We start from the raw sequence: 27535 nt of genomic DNA on the forward strand, positions 1-27535 counted from the left end.
GAAACACAATTTATTTAATTAAAATCAAAATTTGTTAAGCACTAAGTTCACACTGGGCATAATTAATAATTTTCAAACCCTTAAATAGACATTCATATACATAACATCTATTTAAGTCTCAATAACATTATATTGCATTCCAGAAATCTGTCACTCCCCTTCACCTCCCACATCACCCACCCCCGACACACATAAATATTACATGAGTTAATTCAGGTTATATACTTTAAATTAAGTTGACACAATGTACTTGTGAATAACAAAACATGTTCAGAATGGAAACATTATTTGAAAACACAGAAAATGTGCAAATTAGTGACAACTTATCTCCAAAACTTTATTACACTAAATCCTTCTTGTCTATTCTGAACCACCTAACATGCTGTCAGTAATATGTTAAAAAGTTTTTAAAAGAAACAGACTGTTATAAACATATTTCTAGCAGTTCTCATTGTATTTCAAAATAACTATAAAATCAATGCACTTGGCTGTGGTTTACTGACTGCTTTCCAAGAATTTTTTAATCCAGGAAAGAAGAATATCCAGTTCACTGATGGCTTTGTAGATTCCTTTGTTTCCAATCTGCAGATAAAGTACAGATATAAGAGAAGAAATTTTTCATATTTTGAAAAACAAAGTGTTTTAATATAAGGATTTAGAATTCTTACCCTATAAAATATTCTTTTCATCCTGGTAATGGATTTCATCTCTCTAGCTGATGAAGCACAGGAAATCTAAGAAATCAACAGTAAGTACAGATAATATTGTTGAAGAGGCATTAATGATACTGTTTCATTCATTCAACAAATATTCATAGAGCAGGTATTATGTGCTGAGCAATAGATATGCACTGGCAAAATAAATAATGCATGATCTTTTCCCTCACAGAGCTTAAAGTTTCATAGGAAAGCAGATGATAAATAAAACAAAAAATAAAAATTTACAAATTACAATTAAAGCTATGTTAGCAACTCTCAAAGCTCTATGATAGGGATTTATAGGAACCACCTACCTTCGATTGGGTGGTCAAGGAGGGCTCCTTGGAAAAATAACATTTGTATTAGCCCATTTTCACACTGCTGTAAATAACTACCTGAGACTGGGTAATTTATAAAGAAAAGAAGTTTAATTGACTCACAGTTCTGCATGGCTAGGGAGGCCTCAGGAAACTTACAATCACGGCAGAAGGTGAAGGGAAACCAAAGTACATCTTACATGGCGGCAGGAGAGCAGCAAAGGGGGAAGTGCCACACTTTTAAACCATCAGATCTCGTGAGAATTCATTTACTGTCATGAGAACAGCACAAGGGAAACTTCCCCCATGATCCAATCGCCTCCCATCAGGTCCCTCCCTCCACATGTGAGGATCACAATTTGAGATGAGATTTGGGTGAGGACACAGAGCCAAACCATATCAACGTTTAAGTTGAGATATCAGAAATGGGAAGGCACAGGCTATATGAGAAACTGAGGGAAGGAGAGAGGAAGTTGGGGAGGAGACACAAGAGAGTAACTCAGGCAGAGGAAAATATACTCCTGTGAGGCAAGAGAGCTCAGTGCCTTCCAGAAACTGAAAGAAAGCAAGCAAGCATGGCTGGAGCAATTAAGCAAGAGAAATGTGGGAAGCATGAAAGACGTGAGAATGACAAGAAAAAAAATTTACCTTTTAAAAAATCACTCTGCCTGTCATGTACAAAGCACAGAACAATGTTCAGTGTAGACTACAAGGGGAAGGCACCCAGGACATTAATATTAGTTTCTAAATTAGGAGAAGCAGCAGGCTAGTATCTTGAGCAGCTGGCTTGTAGCCTGGCTGGCCAGGGGAAACTACCAGTCCGCTTTGTACAAGTGAATTCTCAAACCCTGTCTGAGCACAGGAATCACCTGGGCGTCAAACAGAAGAAAGTTAATATCCTACTCTATTCTCTCACAAATTTCTATAGGACTATTAAAAGAAAAGAAAGGAAACGTGAAAATGCCTAATTTATCTACTTAGTTTTTACTCGTAAAACTTTTAGTACTGGAATAGACCAACGAGATTGAATACGCCGATTGTTTGCACTTTGCAGGAAGGGAGGCCAAGGCCCAGGTAGTTAAGTCACTCACCTAACATCCCACAGGAAGTCCTATGCTAGTGACAAAATAGTGTCACTATCTAACAGTTAAAGATAAGAGTTAAAACTCATGAAATGGAAGTGGCTAAATGATAACATTTAGTCTCTAAATGTCCTCCTGACAAAAGAATGTCATATCAATAAAGACAACACTTTGTTCAAATGCTTGAAATGAAAATGGCTAAATGATAACATCTGTTAAAATGAATAAAACATTGAATATTCATAAAAATGAATAAGACCTGGTCAATGAACAGGTCTCTTCAGAGGTGTTAATGTTGGCAATGGTTTTATGGCTCTGCGCAAATGGGGATGCTACCTTCAGGTCAGACCCTGGTAGGAGGGAAGAGACTCTTCCTGTGAACGGGGCTTTCATGATGAGGAACAGCAGAATGCTATGATCGAGGGGCTGCAGACACAGACACAGACTGCTCAGCTTAAGGCACAGTTTGCAGGATTCACAAACACAGGGTTAGACCTCACTGTGATAGGAGCCCTGACTTCAGAATGCTCTCTAGGTGTATTTCATGTTACATTTGCACTGAACTGTACAACATGGGGTTCTTTCTCTGGGGTGAGTGGAATGTTCTAACCTGTCATTAGTGTGTCTGTGAACGCTCAGTAAAACTTCATCCTAATATTTAACGCATAGAATCCTTTTTAAAAGTAGTTCCTCGTGTTTCTAAAATCCTCATGTTTCTAAAATCATGTGTTAGGATTTAAAGATTTAACACTGAAGGTGAGAGACCAAAGAACCAACCACATTCTGGACACTACAGAAGTTAAATAAAACTAAGGCATTCCTGTCAACTGTGTGTTCTGCCCAGGGAACTTGGATGTGCAACGCATCCCACAGCAGATGGGAACTGCCAGAGAAATTTTGTCCCTCACTCACACCAAAGGCACATGCTACTCTAGGAAGAGTAATGAGAGTCAAAAAGGAGGAAAACACTGTTCAACTAAAAAAGAAAAAAACTAACAGTGCCAGGGTTGCCACTATAACTACACTCTGGTTGAAGGGATACTTCCTGGTGCCTTGAGCACTGTTTACTATGAGTGACCCCTAGTAACGATCTGACCTACGGAGTTCCCATTTTCTTTATACTGTTGTAAATGTGTCCACAGGTCCAGTAGGATAGCAGATTTTACTGCGGTAATTCAGATTGCTTTGCTTGGAAAGAGGAATTTATTAAAAGAATGATTTCCTTTTCTTTATATTTTTGAGTCTAGTTGCAGTGACTGAAATTAGAATGTGTGATAAAAGAGTTAGCAGTTTTATTATAAGAATGGCTGAACGATTTGACAAACTCAACAGAAGCTGACATGATCTAGACCAGAGGCAATTTATTGGTAAGGCTAGAATAACTAGAAATCAGCTCAAAGAAAAATGTGAGATAATCATGTCATAGGAAATATTCATTCTTTATTATTAAGTCAACATATTTATCACATACTTACTATAGGCTAAGCATACAGCAAGGCCTCTGCCATATAGCACTGATTTACAGTTGACAATGAATGATTTACCGTTGAACAATGCAGGGTAACGTTAGGTGCACTGACCCCCCCGGTGAAGTTAAAAACCTGCATATAACATTAGACTCCCCTCAAATTAAACTACTAATAGCCTACAGTTGACCAGAAGCCTTATTGATAACATTAATCAATTAACACATATTTTGTGAGAAAGATCATAGATAGATAGATAGATACTGTATTTTTATCATGAAATAAGCTGGAGAAAAGACAATGTAACTAAGAAAATCACAAGGAAGAGGAAATATATTTACTATTCACTAAGTGGAAGTGGACCATCGTAAATGTCTTCATCCTTGCCATCTTCATGTTGAGCAAACTAAGGAGGAGGAGGAAGGGGAGGGGTTGGTCTTCCTATCGCAGGGATGGCAGAAGTAAAAGAGGTGGAGGAAGTGGAAGGGGAGGCAGGAGAGGCAGGCACACTTGGTGTAACTTTAAAGAAATACATAGTAATTTCTGTCTGACTTTTTTCATTTCTCTAAAAATCTTCCTATACAGTACTAACCCTTCTTCCACCATTTGCTTTAGTTTCAGTCCTTGTGTCATAGAAAGTTCATGCCATAAAAGAGGTTAAAACCACTCTCAAATAATTGGAACCATTCTGCTGATTGTCTATGCCAGTTTGTTTTCTGTCATTGTTTCTTCTATGTCTTCTTCCTCATCATCTGGCACTGGTTCAGAAACACTCATCTCCATCAAGTCATCTTCTGCTAATTCCTATGGTGCAGTGTCTACTAGCTCTTGAATTTCTCCAAGATCCTTCCTCATCCTGATATCTTCAACCCGCCCCCACCCCACCATCTTTTTGCCATATCCACAATCTATTTTGTGATTTCTTTGATTAGTTCTGTTGTAAATTCTATGAAGTTATGTACAACAGCTGAACACACTTTTCTCCAGCAGGAATTAATTGTTTCAGGCTTGATGAATTTCATGGTTTTTTCTACACCAATGATAGCATCTTCAGTAGTGTAATCTAAACTTTGATGATGTTCCCTCCATTGGTGTTCTCTTCCATAATGTTGACAATCCTTTTTGTAGAATACCACATGTAATGAGCCTAAAAGGTCCTTATGACCCCTTGATCTAGAGGCTGAATTACAGACGTTGTATATGGGGGCAAGTAGATTACTTCAGTGCCTTCTGTGTTGAATTCATGGGGTTCTGGGTGGTCAGGAGCATTGCCCAATACAAAAAAAAACTTTAAAAGGCAGTTGCTTACTGGCAAGGTACTTCCTGACCTCAGGGACAAAGCACCAATGGAACCAATCCATAAAAAAATGTTCTCATTGTCTGGGCCTTTGTGCTGTACAATGGAAAGACTGGCAGCTGGTGTTTATCTCTTCCCTTCAAGGCTCAGAGGTTAGCAGCTTTATAAATAAGGGCAGTCCTGATCATAAACCTGACTGCATTTGCACAAAACAGTAAAGTTAGCCTATTCCTTCCTGCCTCAAAATCCTGGTGCTCACTTCTTTACTGATAAATGACTGTAGCATTGTTTTCCAGAATAGGACACTTGCATCTAACATTAAAAACCTGTTCAGGCAGATATCCTTCCTTCCCAGTGATTGTTTTAATGGCATCTGGGAACTTGTCTGCTGCCTCTTGGTTGGTAGAAACTGCTTTTCTTGTTATCTTGACAGTTTTTTAAGCCAAATGTCTTTCTAAATTTTCAAACCATCCTTTGCGGGCATTAAATTCTACAGCTGTAGATCCTTCATCTTTCTGTTGCTTTAAATTGTCATATAATGACTTCACTTTTTCTTGAATCGTGTCAGAGTCTATAGTCACGCCTTTCTTTTAGCAGTCCAACACCCACGTGAAAGCCGCATTTTCAATAGGAGATTTTTTAAAAGGTGTTTCTGGAAAAGTGCAAGGTTTTCACACCTGCTGGTGTAGCTGTAGTGGCGGATTCAGAAATTTCCTTTTCTTTTTTCACAATAGTCCTTATCCTGGATTTGTCAGGCAACCTCAGCTGCAGACCTCATTCTGTGGTACATATCAAGCAATTCAACTTTTTCTTGTAATGTCATGACTTTTCTCTACTTCTTGGGAGCACTTCCAGCATCACCAGTGGCACTTAGTGTGGAATCCTTGGTATTATTCAAGATTTATGATATTGCACAAAACACAGTGAAAAATACACAAGAGACCACTTTTTACTGCAATGGGCAATTTACTGTAGTGACAAACTGCTCACATGAAGATAATTAACATCACACAACATTTTAAGTGGATATTCACAACACCTGAGCTCACTACAATAGTAACAGGAGGTGGCTACAGAATTATAGTAGTACAGCGTTACCACAAGTAATTTCTGCAGCTAATTATCTTCATGTGAGCAGTTTGTCTCATGTAATTTGCACACATTAGTTGGTAGAAGCAGTTTCTACCAACCAAAAGGCAGCAGACAAGTTCCCAGTTGCCAGATGCTTTAATATTGTATCTTTACCTTTGTTTACAAACCAAATGCCTCCATGTATGATCTGTAAGTGTTTGTGTGTATAGCTTTTGATACATTTTAACTATAATAGATTTGTGGGTACTTCATGGTAGCAAATGATAAAATAGTAACTACATATATTTTATGCATTAATGACGTATGTTTTTCTTAATTTTTTCCATATTCTAGGCTAGATGTTTCATCCGCAAGTTTGTCAAATTGTTATAAATCTCCAAAGAACTGTCTAATATATTTATTGAAAAAAATAACCACATGTAAGTTGACCTATGCAGTTCAAACCTATTTATTGGGGGGGGGGGGAAACCACACATAAGTTGACCTATGCAGTTCAAACCTATATTTAATGTATAAAATTACTCTGCATGAAAATCACCCCAGGGTACACTTGATGCCTCACAATCTACCAAGAGACAGGGTGATGCACAATGACAATTCTATGCAACAAATAGATGTGATTAAAACAAAAACATGACTTCTCCAGGAGACAGAGGAGAGGCAACCCCTGAAGTCTTCTAGAAGAAAAAAAGTGACTTGTGTCTTGAAAGATGAGTGGAAAAAGCAGGAAGAAGAGATGAGTAGGCAGGGAAGCAAGGTGTTCAAAGGCTGGAGAGTGCAGAGACAATTTAAACACCCTTCAGGTCTCAGCTTAAAACCTCACACTAAATCCAAGTTATGGCCCCCAACCTCCACCCCTGCTGCAGCACATCCTCCTATGTGCTCTCTTTGCAGGACCAAGCACAACTTGAGACTAGCCAAGATGGGCAGAAAGCATTTTCTTTCTTTTTTCTTTCTTTCTTTCTTTCTTTTTTCTTGAGACGTAGTTTCGCTCTTGTTGCCCATGCTAGAAGTGCTATGGCACAATCTCGGCTCACTGCAACCTTGGATTCAAGCAATACTCCTGCCTCAGCCTCCCAAGTAGCTGGGATTACAGGCACCTACCACCACGCCTGGCTAATTTTGTATTTTAGTAAAGATGGAGTTTCACCATGTTGGCCAGGCTGGTCTTGAACTCCTGACATCAAGTGATCCACCCGCTTCTGCCTCCCAAAGTGCTGGGATTACAGGTGTGAGCCACCACACTCAGCCAGCATTTTCAATGAGCTCTATGAGGACAGAAATATTGTCTGTCAATTTCTGTTGAGTCCCCTGTATCTGGAATAATGCTCAGCAAATACTAAATAATAAACCTTTGCTGAATAAATCAATCAACAAATAAAATGCAAGCATCAACTTACTGCCTCAGGGTCCACAAGCCCACTTGTTTCTTAAAAATTTGAAGCGTGGCCTAGACATTAGTGAGCCTTATAACTTCGTCTAAAACAATCAGATAAACAAGCAATACAATCCTTAGTTTGTTTTTCCAATTTCCTTATATGTTCAAAAAAATCATACAAATTTGTATTGCACATGATGGCTAAAGCAAAAATGGAAAACCTCCACCGATTGTTGGGGTAATCAGACCCAACTCCAGGTCGTGGGGGCAACGAAGTCCGGCGGAGTCAAAGGGATGAGAAAAGACAGTTTGAGAGAGAAAGTAGGTCCAGGTGACCAACACGAGTATGGAGGCTGTGAAGGCCCTGAGCTCTGGAATCCCAGACTATTTATTGGTGATCAAACAAAGAAACAGGTGGTGAGAATGTGGGGTTGAAAGGGAGCGTTGCATTAAACATATTATTTACAGCTGTGACGGTTTAGCATATGCTCTGCTACTTGAGATAATGGAGAGCAGGTTCTTTCAACTCAAGATACAATCGATCCTGGGAGAGCAAGGAGCAAGGAGCCAGCAAGTCTAGGCACATTCCAGTGGCCACGAGGGGTTTTAATGCCCTGAGCCCTGGATTCTAGCCAAGCCACAACGGGTTTTATGCCATGGGCTTAGATTATGGTGCCACAGGGTAGCCTTCCACTCTTTTGCACAGAGCTTGGTGTTCCAAAGGCCATGAGGGGTTTTAGACTGTGGACCCCGGACAAGTTCCAAGACTCTCTCACATTATGTCAGACATGCAAGCCCCTACCTCAGCTTCTCCCAACACTCAGCTTTTCCCCCAACACCAATAATTTGAGGAAAGGAGATGGTGGGTTATGAGTGGACAGCCACATGTGTCACAGTTCCTCAGAGAATTAACTGCCCAGTCTGCATTCTCACAGACAATGGCCTCAAATCCTCTCTCGACAAAAAGGATTTTATTATATTATGCTCTATCATATTATAAATATACAGTCAGAGGGTAAGTGAAAAACCATACGTAAGACCTTCATTTTTATAGACCTCAATATACAACTTCAGACTGGATCATAACCACCCTTCTTGTTGCTTTTTGTTTGTTTTTTAGTTGACCTTAATGGCTAAGATGGTTTCTACTCTGACCACAGCCTTGGTTTCTTGAAAGTTTTTCTTCTCCAAAATACAAATGATAGATAAGAGTGATAGATAAGAGATTAGACTAAAGACTAAACTTAATTTCATTGTTTTACTGCAGACTCTCAAGCAAATCTTATTTGCTGACTTTTTGCACAGTTGTTCACATGGGGTCCTACAAATATTATCTGAAGTGCTTTTAAAGCCATGCTTGAGAAAATTATGCCGGTGTAGTGTTTTAAAAATAGACTAAATAAACAAACATCAGTTTGGGAAAAAAAAAAAAAAAAAAAGGCACAAGCACTAGGACACCAACACAAAACTACTGACACCAGAAAGGTTTATAGGAAACTTTGAAACAAAATAACAAAATTAGCATAATTTGAAGAAAGCATGATTATATTTACAAGCAAGTTTTCATGAAAGGAGAAAAGAGTGACTGAACTATTAGCCAAGTGTCTCTCTGTGAAACCAAATGCATAATCAGACATTTAATTTTAATAAAAAGACAAACATCCAACAACTCAGTAGATACTGAACAGAAAAGTTTACAAAACATCATTATCCAATTTCTATATTCTCTGTAACTACAAAGATCATCTGATGTAGATAAGCTAGCTTACCTAGAATAATCTTAAACCCGTGTAAGACATTTCTTCATGTTGCAACCATAGAAAATAATTAGAAAGAGTTTTTTAATACTTTAAATACAAATAGATACCATAGTAGAAAAACATTAGTGCAGGCTTTTACATTTTTCAGTGTTATTATCATTCATCAGAATTAGTTCACACAATTTAGCATGTGCATTAAATTCCTAACTCAGCAATAGAGCTGCACCCCATAGTTTTTTATTGAGACATAATAGATATAAATATTTTCAGGGTACATGTGACATTCTGATGCATTCATATAATGTATTATGATTAAATCAGGGTAACTTCCTCCCACTGTATTTTTGAGCCCATTAATCAACCTTTCTTCATCTTGCCACACCCCTACCTCTCCCAGGCTCTGCTTACACTCAATCCATTCACTCTCTTCATGAGATCCACTTTATTAGCTCCCACAAATGGGTGAGAACAGGAAATAGTTGTCTTTCTATGCCTGGCTTACTTCACTTAACATAAAAACCTCTGTTCCATCCATGTTGCTGCAAATGACGGAATCTCATTTCTTTCATTATACCACATTTTCTTTATCCATTCATCCACTGATGAGCACTTAGATTGATTCCATATGTTGGCTACTGTGGAGAGTGCTGAATAAACACTTGAGTGCAGGTTATCTCTTCAAGAAATTGCTTTCCTCTCTTCAGGATATATATCCAGTAGTGGGATTGCTGGATCACATGGTAGTTACACCTTCAGTTTTTTGAGGAGCTTCCATTCTGTTTTCCGTAGTGGCTGTACTAGTTTACATTCCCACCAACAGTGTGCCAGGGTTCCCCTTTCTCTACCTTCTTCCCAGCATCACTACTGCCTTTTAAGTTAAAGGCATTCTAACTGGGGTGAGATGGTATCTCATTGTGGTTTTGATTTGCATTTCTCTGATTAGTGATATTGAGTATTTTGACATGCCTGTTGGCCATTTGTATGTCTATTCAGATCTTTTTCCCATTTTTAAATCAGATTATTTCCTTTTTGCTATTGAGTTCTCTGAGTTCCTCATATATTCTGATTAGTCCCTTGTCAGATGGATAGTTGCAAATATTTTTTCCCATTCTGTAGGTTGCCTTCTCACTTTGTCAATTGTTTCCTTTGCTGTGCAGAAGATTTTTAGCTTCACATAATCCCATTTGCCTATTTTTTTCTTTGGTTGTCTGTGCTTTTGAGGACTTAACTCAAAAAAAATCTCTGCCCGGACCAACATGAAGTGTTTCCCCAAGTTTTCTTCCAATAGTTTCATAGTGTTAGGTCTTATATTGGGTTCCAATCCATTTTGATTTGATTTTTCTATATTGTGAGAGACAGGAGTCTAGTTTGATTTTTCTGCATATGGTTATCCAGTTTTCCCAGCATCATTTATTGAAGAGACTGTTCTTTCCCCCAATGTATATTCTTGGCATCTTTGTCAAAATATGAGTTGGCTATAAATGTATGGATTTATTTCTGGGTTCACTATTCTTTTCTATTGGTCTGTTTTTTGTTTTTAATGTCAGTACCATGCTCTTCTGCTTACTATAGCTTTACAGTATGTTTTGAAGTCAGGTAGTGTGATGCTTCCAGCTTTGTTCTTTTTGCTCAGTATTTCTTTGGCTTTGTGGGGGGAGTCTTTTGTGGTTTTGTGGTTCCGTGTAAATTTTAGCATGTTTTTCTATTTCTGTGAAGAATGCTAGGAGTATCTTGATAGAAATTGCATTTAATCTGTAGATAGTTTTGGGTAGTATTGATATTTTAACAGTATTTTTCTTTCAATGAAGGAGCATGGAATATCCATGTTTTGTGTGTGTCTCCTCTTCAACTTCATTGTTTTATACACAATTTCATCAGTGTTTTATAGTTTTTCTTATAGAGATCCTTCACTTCCTTGGTTAAATTTATTCCTAGGTATCTTATATTTTTGTAGCTAATGTAAATGGGATTGCTTTTTTTTTATATTGTTCACTGTTTGCATGCATAAATGCTATTGATTTTTGTAACTTGATTTTGTATCCTGCAACTTTACTGAATTTTTTTTATCAGTTCTAACAGTTTTGGTGGAATCTTTAGGATATTTTGAATATAAGATCACGTCATCTATGAAAAAGGATAATTTAACTTCTTCCTTTTCAAATTGAATGCCTTTTATTTCCTTCTCCTGACTATTTGTTGTGGCTAGGACTTCCAGTGTTATGTTGAATAAAAGTAGTGAAAGTGGTCAAACTTGCCCTGTTTCAGATTCAAAAGGAAAGGCTTTCAATTTTTCTCCATTCAGTATGATGTTAGCTCATCACATATGGCCTTTATTGTTTTGAGGTATGTGCCTTCTATATCTAGTCTGTTAAGGGTTTTTATCATAAAGGGATGTAAATGTAATTGAATGCTTTTTCAGTATCTATTGAAATGATCATATGGTTTTGTTCTTGGTTCTGTCCATGTATCACATTTATTGATTTGCACATGTTGAGCCATCCTTGCATCCCTGGGATGCATCCCACCTGACCTGGTTAATGATCTTTTAAATGTGTTGTTGAATTTGGTTTCCTAATATTTTTGTGAGGATTTTTGTGTTTGTTTTCATTAGAAACATTGGCCTGTAGTTTTCTCTTTTTTGTTGTGTCCTTATCTGATTTTTATCAAGGTATAACTGGCCTCACAGAATGAGTTTGGAAATATGCTCTTCTCTTAAATATTTTAAGGGTTTGAGTAGAATTGGAATTAAATGTTTGGTAGAACTCAACACTGAATCCATTCGACCCTGGGCTTTTCTTTAATAGAAGACTTTTGTTACAGCTTCCATCTTGTTACTCATTATTGGTTTGTTCAGGTTTTCTTTCTTCATGGTTTAATCTTGACAGGTTGCATGTGTCTGGTAATTTATCCATTTCTTCTAGGTTTTCCAATTTGTTAACATACAATTGCTCTAATATTCCGTAATAGTTATTTGCATTTCTGTGGCATCAGTTGTTATGTCTCTTTTTTCATCTCTGATTTTATTTTGTGTTTTCTCTTCTTTTCTTAGCTAAGTGTCCACTGTTTATCTTTTCAAAAAAACCAACTTTTTATTTTATTGCACTTTCCTATTGTTTTTGTAGGCTCAATTTCATTTGTTTCAGCTCTGACATTTATTAGTTATTTCCTTCTACTAAATTTGGTTTGTTCTTACTTTCCCAGTTCCTTGAGATACATTATTAGGTTGTTTATTCGAAGTCTTTCTGCTTTTTTGAGGTAGGCATTTACTGCTATAAACTTCCCTCTTAGGACTGCTTTTGCTATATCCCATAGATTTTGGTAGATTGTGTTTCCACTTTTATTTATTTTGAGACATTTTTAAATTTCCATCTTAATTTATTTACTAACCCATTGATTGTTCAGGAGCATATTGTTTAATTTCCATGTGTTTTTGTAGTTTCCAAGATTCCTCCTGTTGTTTATTTCTAGTTTTATTCCACTGTGGTCAGAAAATATGCTTGATATAATTATGACTTTTTGTGCTGACACTTGTTTGACAGCCTAAAATATGGTCTTTCTAGATAATGTTCCATGTGCTGATGAAAAGCATGTGTATTCTGTAGCAGTTGGGTGAATTATTCTGTGAATGTCACATAGGCCCATTTGGTCTAATGTGTAGTTTAACTTCAATGTTTCTTAATTCATTTTCTGCCTAAATGATCTGTCCATTACTAAGCGTGGAGTGTTGAAGTCCTCTGCTATTATTGTATTGCAGTCTAGCTCTCCTTTTAGATCTATTAATGCTTGCTTTATATACTGGGGTGCTCTTAGGTTGTATGCATAGATATTTATAATTGTTATATCCTCTAGCTGAATTGACCTCTTTATCACTCTATAGTGACTTTCTTTGCCTCTTTTTAGAGACTTTGGCTTGTAGTCTATCTGCTAAAAGGATAGCTAGTCCTGCTCTTTTTTGGTTTCTATTTGCTTGGAATATCTTTTATGCGCTCCTTAATTTTCAGTCTATGTGAGCCTTTATAGGTGAAGCAAGTTTCCTGTAGGCGGTATATTGTTTGGTCTTGTTTCTTTATCCATTCAGCCACTCTGTCATTTAAATAGAAAATTTAGTCCACTTACATTCAATGTTATCATTGATAGGTAAAAACTTACTACTGACATTTTGTTACTTGTTTTCTGGTTGTTGTTGTTGCTTTGTTTTGTTTTGTTTTTAACTCCTCTCTTCTGTCTTCTTCTGTGGTTATTTTCTTTGGCAGTATGTTTTATTTTGTTGCTTTTAATGTTTAGTGCATTTATTATAGTTTTTGCTTTGTGGTTACCAGGAGGCTTACAAAAACCCTCTTATAAATATAACAAGTTATTTCAAACAGATGACAACTTATCTTTGATCAAAATAAAAAGGGACTAGAAACAAACAAAGGAAAAACTTTTAAAAGCTACACTTTAACTACATCCCCAACACACACACATTTTGACTTTGTGTTGAGGCAGGTGTGGGTATTCTACCAAGGAACTCAAGATGTTGGGGAAGCTGACTGTCCACCTCAATCCCAGGTTTTCCAATGTAGTAATAGTGAGTTAGGAGAAAATTTTTCCTATGCTTGGTGCCTGGCAAATGGGGGGAAGGGCATGGTGGATGTAAAATTCCAATTCTGTTACTATCTGCCCAAAATGTTTTCACTTCTCTGAGGCCTCAGGAACTGTCTTATCCTCATATATTACTGTTCCGGGATATTGTTGATGATAATCACAGTGCTGTGTATTTGGTTTTGGTTTTCAGGAGGTAGAAGAAGGGACAGTGAAGCCAGCTTGCTTTTTCTCTGTCATTTTTCATGCCTCACAATTTTGACCAAGAAATTATATATCATTAACCAAGAAATGAATTTGTCAGCAAAACAATTCAATAACATAATTAGAAAACACCTTTACCAAAATTAAAACCAATTACTCATAATTTATCTTTTTTTTTTTTTTTTTTTTTTTGAGACAGAATCTCTCTCTGTTGCTGAGGCTGGAGAGCAGTGGTGCAATCTTGACACACTGCAATCTCAGCCTCCTGGGTTCAAGCAATTCTTATGCCTCAGTCTCCTGAGTAGCTGGGATTATAGGCATATACCACCACATCTAGGTAATTTTTTTATTTTTATTTTTATTTTTAGTAGAGACAGGGTTTCAGTATGTTGGCCAAGCTGGCCTCAAACTTCTGGCCTCAAGTGATCTGCCCACCTCGGCCTCCCAAAGTGCTGGGATTACAGGCATGAGTCACCATGCCCAGACTATTTATCTTTAAATTAAACTACTACTGACCAGGCATGGTGGCTCACGCCTGTAATCCCAGCACTTTGGGAGACCAAGGTGGACAGATCACAAGGTCAGAAGATCGAGACCATCCTGGCCAACATGGTGAAACTCCATCTCTACTAAAATACAAAAAATTAGCCAGGCATGGTGACCTACACCTGCAGTCCCAACTACGCAGGAGGCTGAGGCAGAATCGCTTGAACCCAGGAGGTGGAGGTTGCAGTGAGCCGAAATCGCGCCACTGCTCTCCAGCCCTGATAACAGAGCAAGACTCCATCTCAGAAAATAAATAAATAAGCTACTACTATAAATTATACAAATTATACAATATAATACTAATATTAAGCACTAAAATGTATTTGATTACTTAAGAGAACCACTCCTTTGTAAATTGTTGAGAAAATGTAATTGGACAAAAATTAATGTTCTGTGCATGAAAAGCAATAAGGGAAGCACTAACAATTTTGCAGAACTACTACATGCTAGGTACTTAATTCTCCCAATAACCTTAAGATGAGGCTACTATTATTGAAGACATAGGTTTTAGACTTTGCAGTTGATGAAAGAATAAGACAGGATTGGTCTCACTCTTGTTTTATCAGTTCAACTAACTGCAATTTTTACAATTTTAAATTTTACAATTTAATGAATGATGAATAATTGGTAATATTTTATATGTTGATAAGCTAGTTGCAGTTGATGATACAAGTTACTTATTAAACAGCCTACAAAAAATGAAAACACAATATTCTGTTTGCCAATTCTTGCCAGACTTTAAAATTAATGACATGCAACCAACATGAAGAAATGTGTCTCTCTAAATACCAATTACTGTTCAGGCTCTCAAAATGTTAATTAAAGTAGATGATGAAATCTTAAAAACTAACAGAAATTATTTTCATTTCCATTTTGATCACTAGCAATTAGGTAAATTATTTTATGAATCCAACGAGGTGACTGCTAAATTCTCTTTCAAGTCTGAGAGTATTTGAGTTCTATAAGACTCTCTAAAATGTCTTCTTACATATACAATTTTCCAAATATTATGACTAGAAAAGAGTATAAACATAAAGAAGTTTACATTACACATAACTTATTTTTTAAACAATTATACCATCTGAATTACCCAAATCAAACTAATTGGAAAATATATTTTATTAGGTGCTGCAAAATGCTTAGATTGTTATCAGAAACAATGAGAGGATGTCCAAATACAGTGGTACTGGGAATTCCAGTCCTTGGAGTCTATCATGATAATTCGCCATGGTGTTTTATCTTAAGAGTGGCTCAAGAAAACAGACTTGCAAGGAAGCCCAAAAGGCAGGCACCTTAGAGAAATCAGATTAAGTTTCACAAAAATAAGAAATAATTTCAGTTCATGAGTTAATAATGAAACAGAGAAAACGACAACAAAATTAATAATTCATTGGTCATTATGGGAGAAAATCAGAAAACCAACCCCTTAGATTGAAAGCTAGTAAATAAAGAAAGATAATTAAGTATTTACGCTGGCTTTCTTATGTGGCAAGTTCCTCCGAACATCCAAATAGGAGTAGATTCTATTTATTGAATTGTCCCAGCTTATGAGTAAAGAAGATAAAATAGAATTTAAAATTACTATTTTGTAGTGTCTTATGAATTGACGGATCTAGACAATAATTGTTGGTGGCTGTTATCATCATAAAAATAAAGATAATATATCATCTGCCCCAATGAAAGTAGACAATGCTACCTATAAAGTGTTCTAGCTAAAACATCAAGCTAAATCTGATCAAGTCTCTCTGTATAATTGTTAATTTATGGTAAGTAAAGAGGAGAATATATTAAATGACACTATGAAAATGCAGTCAGAAAATACAGACTATGAGAAACTCTGTAAGACAAACAGCCGAATGTCCTGAACAAATAAATTTCAACAAGGAGGAGGAAGAGAAGGAAAAGAAAAAAAAGAAAGCAAAATCATAGGAAATATGGTAGAGTTTACAGAAATGTGTTGCTTCAATGAGGGGCAAAATTAGCACTAGACTAAACAGTACTTTGGTCCTGCCTAACAAAGTTTAAAGAACAAGATCTGAAAAGATAAAACTGTTTGCAAGTAATTTAGCTGTGTCCCAGAAGAAAACTCAAGAATATGTACAGGAATATAAAAATGTCTAGGATCCAACAGCGTAAAATTCATAATATTTGACATTTTATCAAAATTACCAGCCATGCAAAGATGCTTTAAAATATGACCCATAATGGAGGACAAATCAGTCAATTGAAACCAACCCAGAGTGGACACAAATGTTACAATTAATCGATAAGGATATTTTAAAAGTTGCTATAACTCTATTCCATATGTTCTAGAAGTTAAAGACTGATCATGTTAAATAGAGCAATGGAAAATACTAAAAAGACTCAATTCAAACTTCTAGAGATAAAAACTACAAAGTATGAGGTGAAAAATATTCTGAATGGGACTAACAGATAGGCACTACAAAAGAAATGATTAGTGATCTTGAAGATGTAGCAATAGAAACTATTCACAATGAAACACAGAAAAACACTGGGAAAGACAACCCACAGAATCAGTGAGTTGTGGCACAACTACAAATGGGCTAATATATGTGTAATTAGCATTCCAAGAGGAGAAGACACAGAAGGAGACACAGAAAAAAATTTTTGAATAAATAATAGCTGAACAATTTCAAATTTGATGAAAACAATATACTCACAAACACAAGATTTCCAATCAACTCCAAGCACAAGAAACATGAAGAAAACTGCACCAATTCACATCATAATCAAATTGCTTAAAACAAGTAATAATGAGAAAAATAAAAAGCACAAATATGTTATGAGTAAAAGGATGGAAAAAGACATAGCACACTAACATTAATCAAAAGAAAACTGGAGTGATTCTATCAGCATCAAAAAAGAAGTGGGTTTCAGGACAAAGAATATTATTGGGGACAGTAAGGATAATTTTATAATGATAAAGGTGTCATTTCATCAAGAGAATATAACAATCATAAACATTTGTGTACCTAATAACAGAACTTCAAAATACAAGAAGTAAAATCTGATAGAACTTCAAGAAGAAACAGAAGTTCACAATTAATGCCGGAGATACCAATAATTGATAAAATAAGTAGAAAAAAGTTAATAAAGAGAGAGAAAAAGTAAAAAGCTGTCACAACTAAATCTAATTGAAATGTATAAAATACTCAGCCCAACAACGGCAGAGTACATATTCTTTTCAAATACACATAGAATATTTACCAAAATAGACCAAATTCTGGGTTATGAAACATGGATCAGCAAATATAAAGGGTCATACAAAGTATGGTCTCTGGCCAAAATAATATAAAATTAGAAATCAAAATTAGAAAAGTATCTAGAAAAATTCCCACATATGGAAACTAAGTAACACTCTTCGAAGTAACCCATATATAAAATAAAAAATCAAAAGGGAAATTAGCAAGTAATTTAAAGCAAATAAACATGAAAGCACAACATAGCAAGGATTGTGAAATGTAACTAAAGAAGTACTTAGAGGGAAATTTATAGGTCTGAACTCCTATAATAAAAGTTAGAAAATCACAAATTAATAATCTCAGCTTCCACCTAAAGAAAAAAAAAATTTCAAGTTAACGACCCAAATTTCTATCTTAAGAAACTAGAAAGAGCAGACTAAATATAAATTTAATAGAAGAAAATGAATAATAATGTTCAGAATAAAAATCACGGAAATAAAAAACAGAAAAGTAATAAAGAAAAATCAATGAAACTAAAAACTGGTTCTTTGAGAAATCAATAAAATTGATAAATTTTTAGCCAGACCCATGAGAAAGAAAAAATAAAGACAAAAATTACCAATATCAGGAATAAGGGAAGTGACATCATCCTATACTATGCAGATATTAAAAGCATATTAAGGAAATATCATGAAAAATTATCTGGCTATAAATTTTGCAAATTTGATGAGATGAACAAAATCACTGAAAGACAGAAACTACCCAGGTTCATTCAGGAAGAAATAGATAATCTGAATAAATAACCTTGCATCTACTAAAAAATAGAGTATATAGTTTAAAATCTTCCCACAAAGAAAACTCTAAGCAAAAATGGCTTCACTGCTAAATCTTGCCAAAAATTTAAGAAAAAAAAAAATGTCTATACTGACACTTTCCGAAAATTGAAAAGGTGAACACTTTTCCACTTTATGAGGCCAGGATTATGCTAGTATCAAAGTGACATAGATATTACAAGAAAACTGTAGACTAACATCTCACATACATAGATGCAAAATTTTTAAACAAAGTGTTAGCAAATTAAATCTAGTGATATATGAAAGAAATAATACATTATTGCCAAGTAGAGTGCATCCCAGAAAGGCAAGGTTGGTTTAACTTTGAAAATCAATGTAATTCATAGTTTCAGTTATCCAAAAAACACACTCCTGTCAATAGATGTGTTAAAAAGGCAGTGACCTAAATGTGATATTTAAAATTAGGAAACTTCCGAATAAAAACAAGTAAAATTTCTTCATGACCTTTGTGTTAAACAAAGATTTCTTCAATATGGCACCAAAACATGGTCCATTAAAGAAAAAACTATTATACGGTACTTCATAAAATGTAAAATCTCTTCAAAAGACACTAAGATAATGAGAAGGTGTCACAGATATCTGATAAAATATTTACCAATTATATCTCTGATAAAGGACTTGTATCAAGAATATATTGTAAAACACACTCACATACTCAAAACTCTATAATAAGAAATGAATCAATCCAATTTTAAAAAGGAGGGCACACTATTTGAACAGGCATTTTATCAAAGAAGCTATTGTGTGGTAAATAATCAAAAGATGCTCAACATCATTAATTATTGTGGAAATGCAGATTGAAAACACAGTGCCATAACACTACTCTTCAACTAGACTGGCTAACATTTTAAACACAGATCTTATCAAGTGAGAGCAAAAAAAAAAAAAAAAATGGGCACTTTGAACTCTCATACGTTACTGCTAGAAACGTAGAATGATAAAAACCACTGTGGGAAACAGTTGGCAGTTTCTTACAAAGTTAAACATATACCTAATCTATAATCAGAACTTTCCACTCCTATGTATTTATCCAAGAGAAATGAAAATATTTCTCCAGAGACTTATGCATGAATATTCATAGCAGCTAGGAGAGGAGGAAGCAAATGCCCATCAATAGGTGAATAAAGAAATTGTGGCGTATCGTTACAATGGGAGGCTACTTGACAACTAAACAGAAACACATGATGGATACTTGCAAAAATACCAATGAATCTCAAAATAATTATGGGTGACTAGCTAGGTGAAAGAAGCCAGATCAAAGAAAAAAAAAGAGTATAGCACATATAATAATACAATTTACATTAAAGTGATAGGATATGTTTATTATCTTAGTTGTGGTGTTGGTTTCACAAGTGTGTACATATGTTAAAGCCTTCAAATTTTACACTTTAAATATGCTCAGTTAATTGTACATCAATTAGAAGACTGGACATAGTGGCTCACGCCTGTAATCCCAGCACTTTGAGAGACCAAGGCAGATGTATCACTTGCGGTCAGGAGTTCAAGACCAACCTCGCCAACATAGTAAAACCCCATCTCTACTAAAAATACAAAAATTAACCAGGTGTGGTGGTACCCGCCTATAGTCCCAGCTACTCGGAAGGCTGAGGCACAAGAACTGTTTGAACCCGGGAGGTGGAGGTCACAGTGAGCCAAGGTGGTGCCACTGCACTCCAGCCTGGGTGACAGAGTGAGACTCTGTCTCAAAAAAAAAAAAATATATATATATATATATATATATATGTCAATTATACTTCAATATATCTATAGATACATCAATACACTTTAAACATACACAAAATATATACAAAGAGCTACATGCTACTGTTGTAATTATACTTTTGCATGGGACTCCTCAAACTTTTAGCAGGTCTATTAACCCTCGTGCAAGCTTTCTACTGTGTTCTCAGTGAATGGCACCAGCACGCACACAGCCAGCCCCCAGGTAGAAATCTTGGACTCATTTTGGGCTCTCCTCTCTCCCTCAGGCTCTCCTCACTCTTGCCTATGACATTGGTGTGCCACCACTTCAGCACATTATTGCAAGTCTCATCTCACGGTTTCCTCTGTCTTGAGCGTCACCTCTACCTACATCCCTATACAATCACCAGAGTTCTTTCTAAAACATTGTGTATTTGATCATGCCATGCCTTTCAAGGGCTTTCCATTATCCTCAGGATAAAATCCAAACTCCTTAGCCAGTCTCACCAGACCCTCCTTTACCTGACCCTACTAATATCCCCTGGCTAAAATCTGACCAACCTACCTTCTCTTAATGGTCCACAAGCCCCTTTACATCCATACTGAATTACTTACAGCTTCCTGAATATGGCATGTTGTTTTATACCACCAAACCTTTAATCAGGCTTCTTCCTATGCCATTCCCCTGGAAATTAAGCTCCTTTAATAACACTCTTTCGAGTTTCACCCCACATGTACCCCTATCCCTGCAGCAGATAGAATTAACTACTTCTTCCTTTCGGCTTCCACAGTGACTTCTTCCGACAGAAAACTGTAAGCACTCATACATTTTGCATTTTATGATTCATTGAATTTTTTCTTTACTTCTCCCGTCCAAAAAGAGTTTGGAGAGCCTGGACCAAATCACACTTGCCTTTTTTACCCCAGCACCTAGCACAGTGGCCATCAAATATAGAATTAGGCCAAACTGCTGTAAAACAGTTTGCCAAAAGTCAATTCACTACCTGTGATGGTTAATATTGAGTGTCAACTTGATTGGATTGAATCGATGCAAAGTATTGTTTCTGGGTGTGTCTGTGAGGGTGTTGCCAAAGGAGATTAACATTTGAGTCAGTGGACTGGGAAAGGCAGACTCACTCTTAATCTGGGTGGGCACCCTCTAATCAGCTGCCAGAGTGGCCAGAATAAAAGCAGGCAGAAGGATGTGAAAAGACTAGACTGGGTTAGCCTTCCAGCCTGCATCTTTCTCCCATGCTGGATGCTTTCTGCCCTCGAACATCAGACTCCAAGTTCTTCAGCTTTGGTGCTTGAACTGGCTTCCTTGCTCCTCAGCTTGCAGACGTCCAATTGTGAGACCCCACCTTGTGATCGTGTGAGTCAAATCTCCTTAATAAACTCCCTTTATATATATATCTACCCCATTAGTTCTGTCCTTCTAGAGAACCCTGACTAATACGCTACCCAACCAGTTTACAAAATGTACTTGTTTCTTTTAACCCATTAGTTTTAGTTATTTCCATTTTTATTTTGTCTTTATAATACCATTATAGGGTAAGTTCAGTTTTCCTCTGTCTGAATTCTCTTCTTATTCATGAGAAGAATATATTTATAAGAAGAAATCATTCGTTGACAAGTTATAAGCAGGGTCATCCTGTACCATTGCGCAAGGCATGCCTTGCACATGAATACCCTGCTTAAGAGTGCTGTATTCACTGTACCTTGCTCCTGCAAGGCTATATCCCTTTTTCTCCTTTGTGCAAAGGTACTCTATAAGCTAAGAGTGGCCCTGGTCATAAATAATATATTATTAAAGAATTCTTAAATATTTATGGCAGGACTGCTAGCTGTAGGCCAAAATTTATTTCCTCTTCTCCCAAACCATAAGCTAAACTACATTTCCCATGATTCCTTGCAGTTACTTGTGGCTATGTGATGAGTTCTTGCAATGGAATGTGAGCAGAGTGAATGTGTGATTTGGGGAACAAGACCTCTAAGAAGCTGACAAGTCTTCTTACTAGTCTCATCCCTCTTCCACTGACCGAATGCAGAAGGCTTAGGAGATGATACAGGCTGCAATGTGGAACGAGTCTGGACCTTGATTCATAATGTGGAGAAATGTGTCACCATCTAAAAAACCCAGACTTTTAAGTAGGTAAGAAATAAAGTTTTAAAATATAAATCCAACAAAATTGGGGGAGTACTTCTTACAGTTAGCAGTTAGCCTCCCTCTAACACCAAAATTGGTACATATATTCAAATGTGTTCTGGACTATGGAGAATTTTGTTTGTTTGTTTGTTTTTTAAGACAGAGTCTTGCTCTGTCATCCAGGTTGGAGTGCAGTGGTACAATCTTGGCTCAGTGCAACCTCCACCTCCTGGGTTCAAGAGACTCTCCCGTCTCAGCCTCCCGAGTAGCTGGGACTGCAGGCATGCACAACTGCGCCCGGCTAATTTTTGTATTTTTTGTTGAGATGGGGTTTTGCCATGTTGGTCAGGTTGGTCTCGAACTCCTGACCTCAGGTGATCCACCCATCTCGGCCTTCCAAAGTGCTGGGATTATAGGCGTAAGCTACCATACTCGGCCAAATTCTTATATATTCTCCCCTGTATTACAAATATATTAATGTTAAATGTAGTCATAAGAATTCTGCATGCTCAAAAACATTCCGATCTTACGATTCTTATGTCCTCAAGTCTCCCCTCTCCCTGCTACTTGATCTTTATTTCAAAAAGTAGGAATTAGGAACAGAGATAAACACAACAGTCCTTAACACGAAAGCTTCTTTCTCATGAAGACAAAACAAAGCCAGTCAACTAAAACTAAATAAATAAAAGAAAATACTAATTCAACAACTTGGTCATTGACAAATTCATCATTTGGCAATTGTTCTGGAGCAGGCATATGGACTGTTTTTTTAAGTATATTAAAGGAAAGGAGGAATGAGGTGGGAGGAAAAAGAAAGGAATGAAGGAAGGAAAAGGAAGGAAAGCACGTTGTCTCAGCCATTTGATGAATATCCATCAAGTGCAAACCCATACCCTCAGAATGTGGCAATTATTTATTTCATTACCTTTATCAAATGGTAATGAGTGACACAATGTTGCCTATGAACAGGAATAAAAAAGAATAAATGGAAAGAAGGTGGATAGGACCAGTTGCTCACCATGAGCATTTCATTTTTATATCTGAATTTTGAATTATCTAAAACCTAGAAATGTTCAATAGTGGGCTGGTGATATGAATGTCAAAAGAGTTGTACTGTTATCCGTAGCGAGTAATCATAAAGTTCCATGTCAATGAACTGCAAGTAAAATAGACATTGATCATCTCTAGCTGACATGTGATCCAGTATCTAGTTCCGGGTTATACCAGAGTTCATCTTTAAGTTTTTCTTTCTGGTGATACAAAACAACACCCGCCAAGGATAACTCAAATATAATCCAGGTTATATTCCAAGGTAATGAGATTTGGTAATATAGTACATAAGTATTCCATCATTGGAATTGCAATATTTCCCCAACCCAAATACTCCTATTAACCCTACCAGGGAAGGCTACTGTAATTTTTAAAGGAATAATTTAGTACTTTGCTCTTGATATGTGAAAATTTTCACCTAATTCAGCATGTAATCAACAAATCCAACAAGAGTCATATCCTATTTGGTAAAATATCATTATCTGAAAACAAGTTACCATCACAAATTAAAATGTCCTTGCAACTTTAGCAGAGTGTGCACCTTTTAATAACTCTGGTATCCATTAAAAATTGTCAACAGAAATAAAACATGTACGCAGATAAGAGCATTTAAAAATCGCATGCACAAGCTAACAATGTATAAAGAGCTGTAGTAATCCTTACTATTACCTTTAATGTATTAAGATACAAAATACATAATTATTGGATTCTTCAAATGATTTAAAGCAATAGATAGCATATGTTTTGCTTTTTTAATATTATTTCCAAGGTTTGGTGGGTAGGGGGAACTTTCAGAAGAACACAAACCAATGTTTTATTGTTGGCATAATTTCAAATATTAAGTGCACACATTAAGCAAGTAGGCTGTGTGCTAAAGTTCTGTGTAAATCAGCTGTTCAGAACACAGACAGCATTTAACTCTGGAGCAGCACTACCAACGCATCTTTCACTGCTCAATCAACCCCTCAAAATCCTATTGAGCCTGTAGCATCATACGAACCTAAGCATTATCCCAGAGTACCACGTCCAGGAAACAGAATGGGCCATTTCCTCTTGTCTCCTGATCGTGGAGGAAGCCTTGGATCAGTTTTAAAACATGTCAAGGTTCTGCAGAAAGCTTTCTAAAGCTCGGAGCCTGCAGAACCGAAGGCCCCCTCTCACAGGCCCCTCTTTCAAGAAGGGACTTGACCACTTGTGACTTGACCACTACTGCTCTGAATCCACTGAGCTTTGTTTTACTTATTTTCCCCACAACAACCTCAATAGTACGGACGGCAGGGGAAATACAGCAAGTATAATTAGTTTCAATAGGTTGACCATTTATACACTGATTACATTTAGTGTCCATTTTTATTAAGAAAATATCATAAATTAACGTTGTTTACTTCATGTTTTATAACTTCTGTCTGCTAAACCCTCTCCCAACCACTAATTCAGAACTTCATCCAGTAGATGCTCAGTTAATTTGTATTAAACAGACAGATACCAGCTTCTGTTGACAGAAATATAAAATTATGTTTGGCTGAAAGATGAGACTCCAGGCCAGTTACCTTTTTCCCTAAATCAATGTCTGCAGAGCCTTTCTAATGCTCAGGCCAATCCTGCCGCTTTATGTTTCACAGGGGAGCTTGCTTTACCCCAGGGCATAAATTTCACAGCTTGTAAGACGAATTAACTGATGCTGACCCTGATGGGCTTGAGGTGGGAGGAGGGAAGAAAGCAAGCGCGGAGTTACGTGTAGCCTGGCGAGATTGATGAGATGATGTGCTCGTATTTGGCCACAGGAGGGAGCCAGACCCTTTGGTAAGCAGCAACACCCAACCAGAGCGACGCCACACTGTCCCAACCCCTTTAGGAAAAATTTCCCCGGAAACAAACCAAGAAAAACCAGAGCTCCTGGACATATCTAGGTTTCCTAAGCTTTTCATCTGCAGTATTGTTCGTTTTAGGTTATAACTGTCGCTATGTGTTCTCTAGCTATTTGGGCCAACAAAACCAGCTAAGTAGTGAAAACCTGAGGTGGATTTAGGGGTTCTGGGGAACCAGACACTCTGTACTGTATCAGGCAAGGATTTGACAATGCAATTTAAATTTAAGAGACTATGTATAGTTACATGTGTACTTTCTTCATAAGGTAATCTTACAGGTTAAGCACAGAACAAAATTTCAGGCAAGGGAACTGGCCCAGAGAATTCTTCCTGTTTTGCAAAGAGGTATCAGTTTGTAAATTTTGTCATTGTTGTAATTTTAATAAAATATGAGAGTTTATGAAAAACCATGCAATCCAAACCTGAGTAAGGATATAACAAACACAAACTAGCCAAAGAAATAGAGAACTTAAATTTGTTGCTTTTCGTTCGTTTGCTTGTTTTTTAACCCAGCTGATCCACTCACGCTCATAAAATGCCTCATGTACTCTGGGCTGAAATTTGGGTTACTGAGCACTTTAGTTGACCACAAGAAAAAGACATCTTAACTCTTAAAAAATAAACACCCCCCTCTAATGGCCCAGTGTTTAAGTCTCAGTGACCATGATGCCCAGGACAGAAAGCTCCTTTCCAACTGGCTTCCCAAGGATTGCAATAAGGCTCCCCACCCCACCTTTGTACCATCTGCAAGCTACAACTGCAGGAAGCTGGAGAAACCATACTTGGACCCCAACTAAGGGCACAGAAAAGCTTCAGTATTCCCCACAGAGGCAACTCAACTAACATTACACAGATTCTGGCTCAGTGTTTTTGTTTTGTTTTGTTTTCTGCACTGGTCTTTATTGCTGTGGAAGTTTTCATAGAAATGTGATCACGTTTACCTTCTTATTTAATTCTCCACTGCTTGCTATGACAGTGACCATACTGAGGCATCGAATAATTTAGGTACCAAAGAAGGCGTGTCTATCCCTTTTTAAGTTTTTACTGAGATTATACCTTAAAGGGGGCACAACTATTTTTTAAAGAAGATAATAAAAAGGGCATCAGAAAGTTCTCTTTATTATGGGAAAGAAGGAAGGAGAGAGAGAGAAAGAAAAGGAAGGAAAGAAGGAAACAGAGAGGGAGGGGGGAGGAAGACAAAGGAGAGGGGAAGGGAGGGAGAGAGGAAGGAAGAAAGGAAGGAAGGAGGGAAGGAGGGAAGGAAGGAAGGGAGGGAGGAAAAGAGAGACTTAGAATAGTGTTTGGCACAAAGTTGGTACTCAAGAAATATTAAATGGCTGAATGAATTACTTGGGAATCACATAATGAGAGAATGATTTTAAAGTATTTATTTGAAAACCATTTCATGTTACTTTAGCTCTCCTCAGTGTGTTTTATCAGCCATTCTTTAAGAACTAATAAATAGCAGCATACTGAGTAATGTACAGTTATTTGATGCTATTTCCCTGGTGATGACCTCTCCATTTGGACTACAAGCCAACAATTACAAAGCTCGTTCTACTCACCCTTTGGTGTGTAGACAGATTCTTACATGCTGACTTCTAAATAGGTTTCTAGGATCAAATGCACAGTATTTGTTGTGTATACTTACACAGTGGCTCAGCTTCTGCCTAAGGCTATGAAAGTCCTCCACAAAGCGTATTTTCTTGCAACCCTGGAATTGCAATTGACCAAAAACATCTTCCATGAAGAAGGACAGAAGCTGTTCTTGAAATCGGCAGTTTTTCTGAAAATAAGATACGAGAAATTGCGTATGGTAAATTACGAATCTTTTTTTAATGTCCCCCTGATCATTACTTAATTACTCTCCGAAAAAAATTTAAATGCAGGGGGAAATAAACATCAAATAAGTGGAAATGTAAAAAAGACTTTCTGACTTACCATAAATTGCTTTTTTGTTTTCTTTTTTAATAGTCGTATATTTTTTATGCGGTCTTCCTACAATAAAACGAAGAGAAATAAGTTGTATCCAAGATTGCAAATGTCCTTGAGGTCATCATTTTAAGCAGAGCCTAATACTTACTGGAATCGTTGCTTTGAGCCATGCTGCTTTGATATAGAGAGCATCAACAGCTTGGGACAGTGTTCCCCTTGGGTAACAAGTTTTGGTGAAGGAAGATTGCCTGTGCTTGGCAATAGCAAGAGACAGAGTGACTGACAGCAACCCACACCTCAAAATGCAATTCGCCAGCATTTCCCTTCACCCCACTCGGCGTGTGTCACTCACAG

The 27535-nt window shown here is 36.8% G+C and overlaps 1 protein-coding gene across 1 annotated transcript; it reads right to left on the reverse strand.

Annotated features, from left to right (window-relative positions):
- Positions 1–27535, reverse strand: IL26 (interleukin 26). Its single transcript, XM_011976586.1, has 5 exons — positions 27330–27535; positions 27188–27244; positions 26898–27032; positions 669–734; positions 1–582 (listed from the first exon to the last, which is right to left on the reverse strand). Exons 1-5 carry the CDS (start codon positions 27498–27500, stop codon positions 496–498), a joined length of 516 nt encoding a protein of 171 aa, XP_011831976.1. The 5' UTR covers positions 27501–27535; the 3' UTR covers positions 1–495.

The sequence above is a fragment of the Mandrillus leucophaeus genome, unplaced genomic scaffold (assembly GCF_000951045.1).
Source record: "Mandrillus leucophaeus isolate KB7577 unplaced genomic scaffold, Mleu.le_1.0 Scaffold169, whole genome shotgun sequence".
NCBI lineage: Eukaryota > Metazoa > Chordata > Mammalia > Primates > Cercopithecidae > Mandrillus > Mandrillus leucophaeus.